The 9,810-nt window shown below is 36.7% G+C and overlaps 1 protein-coding gene across 1 annotated transcript; it reads right to left on the bottom strand.

Annotated features, from left to right (window-relative positions):
- Positions 1 to 7,293: 7,293 nt before the first annotated feature.
- LOC141911119 (uncharacterized) lies at positions 7,294 to 9,575 on the bottom strand. Its single transcript, XM_074802081.1, has 4 exons — positions 9,535 to 9,575; positions 8,654 to 9,230; positions 8,470 to 8,541; positions 7,294 to 7,718 (listed from the first exon to the last, which is right to left on the bottom strand). Exons 2-3 carry the CDS (start codon positions 9,164 to 9,166, stop codon positions 8,527 to 8,529), a joined length of 528 nt encoding a protein of 175 aa, XP_074658182.1. The 5' UTR covers positions 9,167 to 9,230; positions 9,535 to 9,575; the 3' UTR covers positions 7,294 to 7,718; positions 8,470 to 8,526.
- Positions 9,576 to 9,810: the final 235 nt, after the last annotated feature.

Below are 9,810 nucleotides of genomic sequence, written 5' to 3'. Positions count from 1 at the left end.
CCATTTCAATCCAATCATCATTATAAGCGCTTTTAATGTGTACGCCATTCGCAGAAGTTTTGTAGCAAATAATCTTTTGATGGAAATCATTTCCTGTTCTGAGTTGACACTGAGTAGATGTCCCGCGTACTTCTGTCTACAGTATATTTCAGCGTTCTCCCAATTCAGACGTTCATCTCTGATGAATTTGATGCAGGAAATTCCGGAATCCAGAAATCCTTGTTTACAGTAGAAATCATCGAAATGTTTAATCGGTAACGACTCGTGTAAAGTGTATTGTATTTGAAACATTGGAATTCTATTAATTACTTCAAAACGCAGGTCCCAACCTTTCAAACTATGAAATATGAGTCCACGAACTGCGTTATTTTCACATATTTTAGTTTCATGTCGGTTTCTAACGACTCCGTCAAGGAAGTGCCTGTAACTCATCATTTGCATTAGAATGATTGGATCATAATCAAATACGTTGTTTGTTTCACATGAAACTGATCCGATAAATTTGACAATAAATCTGTAATATTGAAATATGCTGTAATATTCTAATTGATTTTGTTGTATAGTTTTTTCAAATTTGTAGACAATTGATTTGAACGTACGTCCTGCCCGACCCGGGTACTTCGGTGACTGCACGAGTCCACATTCATCAGGAGTCGCAGATAGGATAAGGGAACCTCGAATAGTAGCTGCTTTTTTCACTCCTAGACATTCACGACGTAGTTTAACTATTAGTGGTTGCTGCCAGAATCCAAACTCATCTGTGAAATCTACAGTGTTTAATACGAGACTGTTATTAAGAAACTGATTACTCAAACTCAGAAAAAGATCACATGACAATGAAATCTTGAGAAAACAACGGTCAATTTGATATTCTTGTTCTGATAATATGTGAATATTTTTCAAGCGAAGGCGTCGATTTTCAGGTGTAATCACGAGACAGTGTGACGTCATATTGATCTGACGTTCTCCTTCCTGTAGAACATAACCATCACAATCGATAGGGGCGTACATAAGATACGACTGGTCAGGACGATTAACTGTTAACTGATTGTCATAGTAAAAAGCGTATGCTACTACAGTAACCGGTCCACCTGATGTAATCAGGCTGACGACAGATCGACCGTAGTATGAACCAGGACAATACGGACCATAGCGTCTAGCTGTGAGATTACTACCATCAAATATATAAAAACCAGCTCGATCACAGTTTTCTGATAGCACTGTTAGTTTCAACTGTTTTTCATAGATGTTCACTTTCCACTTTAGTTGTAATGTAGTAACACGATACAATGTATTCTTTGAACTCGGGAACACGCGGCTTAATGATTTCACCTCCTTCACTACCTGAAAATGTATAACGATGACGATAATAATATAATGCGATTATCTGAAAATCTCGTGTGTATCAACATAATTTCCGCTCGCAAAATTATGATTTGTAACAGGTCTTAAGATAGAATGGCACGAATCGTATCTAGAATGATTATGATTTGTAGTACGGAATACAGTTAAATCAATTATGAGGTTATCCGAAAGATCAGAGACGGTTTTCCAGGAGTAGATCGGTTTTGAATAACATGTAGTGAGAACCTTTGGTAGAATTGCGTATGGAGCTAGTCCATGATTGCTTATATTGATCTAGAAACCGTTGTTTAGATGTTCCTTTGAGCCAATTAACATTTGGGAATGATTGTGAGTCCCATATTTTATTTAGTCCGACGGGGTATAGGATATTTTTTTATATTTTGGAACGATTTAATATTTGGAGCATCCCGATTCCTCGGGATAATTTCATCACAGACCTACATAAAATATGCGACAATTTACCGAAAGGCGATGAGACTGTTTATGCCCAAAAAGTTAAAATTCTCACTTAAATCGTGATCGCAACAATCGAGACAACATTGATGGAGTACTATTTCTGAGATGTAATATGCGCCTCAGAAAGGAAATATGGACATTTTCTATGCACTGTAGGTTGGAGAACCTCCAGACCTCACAGCCATATGTTAGAATAGGAACGATAGTCGGATCGAAAAGTTTAAGCTGGTAGTCCAGTGATAGGTTTAGAGTATGTATACGCGTGTACAAAACATGGAGAGCTCTTTTTGCTTGACTAATTAGATATTTCTTTGTTGCTAGGAAACTTCTGTTTTGTTGCAGGGGATACCAGGATACTTGTATGTACTAACAATTTCGATGTTTTGATTACCCATAGTAAATCTGACATGATTCCTTTGAGCTCTTGTGCCAAAAATTAGTACTTTTGTTTTTCTTATAATTACTTCGAGCTTCCATTCATTACAGTATATAACGTTACTATACACATTACGTATGAGATTAAATACTTTTCCGTTTATACCATTATTCAAAAGCTTTTGCCACAACCCTGCTCGCCACACCAAATCAAAAGCTTTGACAAAGTCTCTAAATGCACGATAGAGCTTTTTTCTGCAATTTTAGAAGTTCACTTAACGAATACAGAATGAACATATTATCTATTGTAGAGTGTTGCCGCTTCCGCTATCGCTATCGTTATACTTATCATTATTATCATCATCATAACATACAAAGCTAATTTACAAATCACTGTAATCAACTTACCGATATCCTGGGCTTGTTGACGTAGACGTCTGATATTGTCATTGTTTTCACTTCAAATTCTATTTTCAAATACGATCTTAAAAATTCCGATCTCGTTAGAACGCACAGAAACACGAGAAATCCATCTGATTTTACACTCAGTGATTTAAGATGGTTAAAACTGAGTAAAATATCAGTTCTCACAATCCGTAACCCTTCCTGTTTATATACACCAACGACACCTGGTGACGAGACGAGATCACGTGTCCAGTTGAAGACGATGTACTGCAGAACATCGACTGTGATAGACCAGCAGTATAAGTGTTTAGACTGAGTTACTATATGTGGTATTCCATCAATTGTTGTGAGCAGTCCTGATTTATTATAGTCTTGAATTAACGGGTTAGAGACGTTCCAATCTGATATTTTGTAAACTTGCACGAGAAACTGCGACTGAAACAAATTCCTATTTTCAAATTCAATGCGGGCTTTATTAGTTTTAGTATAAAACGATGAAGGTGGATGTCCGGTTTGTTCTCGTATAAGAGCTATAGGTTCACTGGAGCTGTTCCATCCGTCGTAAATTTGAGGACGAGTTTTCATTGGATTCTCACCGGGATATAATCTGAAATCTATCTGTATAAACGTTAAATTCATTGCGAACCCGTCTGGCATCCCGATCCATTCTAACAACAATTTACATCGCCGGGTAGAGATCACGAATTCATAACCTGTTTGAGTTGGTAATTCTTTTACTGAATATTTGTTGCATTCATGTTGTATCAATTTCAAGCGACTCTGTTCTTCGAAACGATATATGATATAAACCCGACTACCTCGCACTCCATCGACGTTACTCCTAAACAACAACGAAATCAACCCGTTACTGAGGATATAAAGTTGTTTTCTTCCGGTAGCGCAGAGTTTGTTGTCGGACTCACCGACGAGAAGGTAGTTTTCGTTACAGAATATCGACGGTTCGATGTCGTAGTAAACTTGAACGAGAAAACTTCCCGGTATAGAGCTGTTGACGAACCAACGACATTCAACACCGCGCACTAACGACGGATAGTTCGGTGTAACGATGTAACCAGACCTAGAATCGACGGAGTATTGAGTGTTGTTACAAGATGAACTGACTGTAACAGACGCGGCTTCCTCGACAGAGTTTGCGCGATCAGCCCGCGTTAATATACAGTCTCCGCAAGCGATCAGTAAAACTACGAACAACGCTTTCATTTGCTGCATATTGAACACAATTCACGCTTCAAAACAAATACATTTCTAACTATTTCCAAATTTGCGCCACATTTTTCAAGAGAGTAGCTGCAAAGTTATGACGAATTTGCAAATGGCAGCTGTTGACGAATTGATCGAGTCCAATTATTTTGTAAAAAAATCTCCCATCAAACTGGCACCAGTCTCGTATTTCTGTTACTTTCAACTGTTCTCGGTTTCGCTGTAATAACCGCGGTTTCTAAATTTAGACGTGTTTCAAAATATCTTGTTTACAATCATGTGCAATTATTTCGTTAAAGAAGTATTTACTGTCGCTCCCGAACTGCGTTGAGTTTTTTTTTAATAATATTCGAGGACATAATCTATCTATCTCAAAATGTTCTGCGTCTCTATTAAACACTTCGTGTTGTGGCGGGTATGGACTTGTTAGAGTATGACTAATTATGGGTCCGATCACAGATGAGAATGTTTTGTGAGTACGAACTGGTGTTAGCGGCATCATCGAATTAGATTATTAATTTTTCATATTTTAAATCAACTGCTATTAGATATTTCTAGGATCTGGTTTATACTATATGGATACATACTTCATGCAGTTAAGAATGCATTGATTTTTGTCGAGCCGCGCAGTTTATAGAGCGAATATGGATTATGACCAGTGACCCAAATAGTTAGATAATATGAAATATGAAACTTTATTGTGTTCGACAATTCGTCGTTCGCGCAGATTATTACAACTGGGTGTCTTGTATATGTTCACACCTAGAGGTTATCGCGATGGTGTATGGTTTACCAGTCTGGACAGAGATGCTCAAACTGTCTCCCGTAAAAAAGCAGACACCTCTTGTGAACATATAAGGGTGTATTCTGAATGGAATCGCGCTGAAACAAAATAAAGATTTGAAAAAAACTGTCCTCAAAAACTGAGCTGTTGCTCAGAAATCTATGGAATTTGCATTGTCGTCTTGTTTAGGATTAATTAGAAATGGAATTGTGCTAAAACTAATTCAGAATTGATATGAACTTGGCTCAAAAACTGAACTGTTGTCAAAAACACAAGGAATCAAATTGACTCAATGATTATCATTGGATTCATAAATAACACGCACAGGATTGGATAAACTGTAAGTTAGAAAAAAGTTAACAGCTGAAATTATGTTTTATAGGTTTAGTTAGTGATTAGGAACTTACTCGGTGTGTTAGTAAGTTATAGGAGTGCATGAATATTAATACAATCTTAAATCAAATGCGCTAGTAAATAGGGTGCTATTTGCGTCACGGTCCTGTGGGTCTCTGGGTCTACAGATAGAAAAAGCAGTTTGTTTATTACTTATGCCTAATATCTTTATTTCAGGATCCTGTATTTCATGCTTCTTTTTTCCAGGGTTTCTCTCTATTTTCAGGTTTTATTCTTTCTTTCACAATTTCCGTTTTTTTCAAATTTATTGTTTTATAAGACAACGCCTATTATGTAAATATTTTACTTAAAATAAACATGAAAATTTCAGGGTCATCGGTGAGACAAGACTTCAGAAGACTAGGCCACAGAGCACGTGTCTTCACCCCCAGCACACAACAGAGTGGCCCGATTCAGGTGCAGCCTGTATGTTCTACTTAAGTGAGATGAACAAGACCCCCTAGTCACAGAACATTGACCCTAAAGTTGAATGACGATGACAGAGCGACTGAAGAATTCCGGTATGACCTGTATAACACGTCTCTATTTCATTGCCCCCTCCCTACCCCCAAACCTTAGCCTGAATAGGTAGGCCGAATATATAGGTTTGGTTAGAATAGTTAGTTGATAGATCTTTTGAAATGAAACATATTTTCAGCTGTTGATATAAAATGCAGTTGTAATTAATTTCAAGTGGAACTTTTTAAAAGTAAAACTTGCATTTATTTACAATTGAACTGGATTGAAAATGGTTGACAGTTTGTGAGTTAAGTGTGATTTGAATAAGATGAAGAGTTGAACAGTTGAACTCTACTTCTTATAAAATACAAAAGACATTTACTTATGTAAAACATGTTAAAGGTTCAGACAGCACCCGACGCCACCCCACCCTGACGGGCCCTATTCCTGTGGTACCTGGGTCTCTGGTTTAAAGGCCTTCCCAAATAAAAAGGGAATTTCTTATTAGTTCCCTTTTTAGTCCTAATTCCTGCAATATGAATATAAACACAGAATACACTTCTCCATACCCAAAACCAACTGAATCGCGTCGACTATAGAGTAAAAATGACATTTATTAGTTCACATAAAACAGAATCTTACATACAAAATCAAGAGCTTTGAGTCCTGAGACTCAATCAATGGGGTTACATGATTCAAGTATTTGTAGTTAATACAAGAAATTGAGTCTCAGGACGCATTTTCAAAAATTAGTTTGAGGTATTATTTGTACCGGGTCTTAAAACATGCATTTTAAGAATTGCAATATTGATATGATAAGAAATTAGATTTGAGTCTTGAGACTCATTTTAGCATCAGGTTTTCAAAATTGCGTCCTAGGACTCATTACAAAAGGCCCACCCGCGGAATCGTTAGATTCGAGTCTTAAGACTCATATTAGTAACTACTTTTCTTAAATTGCATCCTTAGACTCATTCATAGTTTGATTCGAGTCTTGAGACTCATTTTAGTATCTGATTTTCTAAATTGCGTCCTAGGACTCATTCATCGTTAGATGCGAGTCTTGAGACTCATTTTACTAAATTGCGTCCTAGGACTCATTCTAAAACTTTCACGGATTTGAATCGTTAGATTCGAGTCTTAAGACTCATTTTAGTATCTGCTTTGCTAAATTGCGTCCTAGGACTCATTCGTCGTTAGATGCGAGTCTTGAGACTCATTTTACTAAATTGCGTCCTAGGACTCATTCTAAAACTTTCACTGGTTTGAATCGTTAGATTCGAGTCTTAAGACTAATTTTAGTATCTGCTTTGCTAAATTGCGTCCTAGGACTCATTCGTCGTTAGATTCGAGTCTTGAGTCTCATTTTAGTGTTTGCTTCACATAATTTCGTACTAAGAAACCTCCATTTAAGGAATCGTTAGTCTTGAGTGTTTTGCTTAATCTAAATGCGGATCAAAATCAGTTGACAAAGCCACCATAGTGTTTCCAATTACATTATATGTACAATATATGATAAAGCCTAAAGGATACTAAAACTTATAATTGAATATTCGATGATACAAAAATTTACTCATTTGGAGGGTTTTTGATTTACTCTAAAAACAGCAGATATTCCCGCTGAAGTAGTGTACAAACATTCTACACGACATTACTATACTCGTACATTCACGATGCTGTAATCACGAATAATTATGCAATCTATAATTCAAAATCCATAAGGATGAACATCAAAAAATAATATCACGGACAGATTGGACTTATACATAGAATGATTAGGCTGATCCTGGATATCATTGACTATGTAAACATAATGCTGTTCCGTTAAGCTACGTAAAACCAAAACTTTTAGAACCTATTTAAAAATGCAAAAATTAATAAATACATTGAAATCATTCCAACAGGCGCTGCCTTTATGTCATTCCGGGGCATTATCCTGCCCTCCATTATGCTTATCTCTCGATAGGGTAAAACTCACACTTTAACTGTGTTGGAGTGCAGTCTCCAGTGACAATCATTGTATTTTCGGTCAGCAATTGCTGTAGAACAGGACACTCCTAATTTACACTTTGTTTAACATGGTTCCATCGCGGAACCAAACGTGGTCACTGGGACATCTCATTCCCTGGCAATCAGCGGTGCAGTTGGCCCAGAGAGGGGACAGCGTGAAATAAGTTGATAGGCGACTGTTCTAGCCCTTAAGCTAGGGGATCGGCATTTCACTAGTAATTAATCTTCTCCAGCGCACTCGATAGTGTCCCTGAAAGTAAAAAAAAAAAGATAATGCGCTAACTGAATTCGCATTGAAGTTCAAACGATTCAGATATTATAATGAATGATCCTAACAATTACCTATAATCATAAGTAACAAATTTTAATAATGCTATTGAAAATTCAAATGCATTAAAGACGTATTTTCAAACTATCGATTAAGGAAACATTAGATTCGGCCTTAAGATAAAATGCAGTTTATAGACCACTTTACAAATACAAGAAATATTCATACTTTGACGATAGAGTGATTTTGAAATGCGAGACTTGAAATATGCATATTTGGGCCGATGTCGAGTCTACACATTACGCTCAGTCTACACTATACCCACACAGTATATCACAGTTTTTTCATAGTCAACTGGAATTCAGTACTATTGTATATCACTCAGTCTATCGAGTTAAAAAACCACTAGGAAGCAGAATGCAGAAAAAGTGCAGTATGTGCAGATGTGCTAATTTATCTAAGGAAGTGTTTATTTTAATATTTAATAAGCCTTATTCAGTACATTTCTTTTTGAATGACGTTATGAAAACGAGATGTATTGAAGAAGGCTATGGACAGATTATTACAACAAATGAATGGGCATACAAGCCCCACGCATTTTACATTGATTCTGCAATTGAATAGTTCGGTAGAAATGTCATTTTTTCAAATTAGGGCATCACCAAACTAGAGCTAAGTGAAGTGAACTAAAACTGGTGAATTATTGAATTAAAAGTGGTCCATCAATACTAACCTGTCAGATATATATTTTGCTGCATACTAATCAAATGTCCCGAATTCAGGTTCAAAATCACGAAACGACGATCTGAAAGAGAATGTGTGCATGTATGAATGAATAGATCGATCTAGCGTAAAGGCTGACTTCCAAATAGATAGATATCTATCAGTATGAATCACCGCAATATACATGTACTTACTGAAGGATTCGGTAACTCAACGTGTTTTTCATTGATATCCTGTTCAATGCCTTCCTGTGCCTTCAAATATGGAAGGTACCATGCAGCAGATTCTGCTAGCTTGACTGTCTTAGTTTCAATGGTATCGAGGAAATCATTCCACCAGTCTTGTTTCTCCTGTGGTAAAAAGCTTTTCCATTTCTCCATATTCTTTTTCATATCCTTGATTTCGATGTTTGAATAATTTAAATCGAGCACTGAAGGAGTACCAGTTGGTATACTTGTCAATACTCCGCCTTCCATGCAGTGCCATTCCTGAGTTGATGAACTCCTATAGTACATGTTAATTTGGGATTGATCTTGGCTGTCCCTTCGAAATAGAAATATCCTTGGTTTCGAATGGTTCTTCATGTTGACGATATGTGGAGCAAGCCAAGATCGAATATCCAACAACCCTCCCAACTCGATACCATCGCACAGTTTGAGCAGGCCGGCCATATCGAATGCATCTTCTCTTCTCAACCTATCCGGCATACACGCTAAACAGCTGGTCGATGTCTTCGTGCGTATGACCAACGAAGAGAAAACTCAACTGAATCTGAAATGATTGAAATAGTTCGTCTTTAGAATTTTCGATCTCATAACCCATACAATAATACGGGTGCGATGTATGGTTCTGAATTCAAGTTATAAGTTCAAAAGATATACCACGTGGAAATATATATGAGACATGATATCTATTGCAGTAGAAACTGCATAACTTGCCAATACATGTAGTTAGGTACAAGTTTGTCGATATATGTAATCTCTACCGAACAGAGGTACACATAAGTGAGTATTTGCGTTGCTTCTTAATTGAAAGCCTCCATTTATTAGTAGCCTGCAACTAGCAGATTCCTCACCTCGTTAAATATTTTCTTCTCTACTAGAATTTGCAAGAGGGCTAAAACGTATTTGTTCTTATTTTCGCGGCCACAGTTGTCGGCTTGCAAATACAAATGCGATGGCAGTTGACCATTCTCAAAAAGTAAATAAATGAATTTAACATTAAATAAATGAATTTAACATTTCTTTTCACATTTGCTGACATAGAAATGTGTACCGGTATTAAATTGTTTATATTCGTCTTACCTTAGATATACGCCATAATGTCTTGAGAATAACATTCATCGTCATGT

This window comes from Tubulanus polymorphus, chromosome 9 (assembly GCF_964204645.1).
Source record: "Tubulanus polymorphus chromosome 9, tnTubPoly1.2, whole genome shotgun sequence".
Lineage (NCBI taxonomy): Eukaryota > Metazoa > Nemertea > Palaeonemertea > Tubulaniformes > Tubulanidae > Tubulanus > Tubulanus polymorphus.
This window is presented reverse-complemented; position numbering and strand designations above follow the sequence as displayed.

Bases quoted from the DNA above. Each gene is read 5' to 3' on its own strand.
- LOC141911119 (XM_074802081.1), bottom strand. From the start codon at position 9,166: ATGCCGGATAGGTTGAGAAGAGAAGATGCATTCGATATGGCCGGCCTG.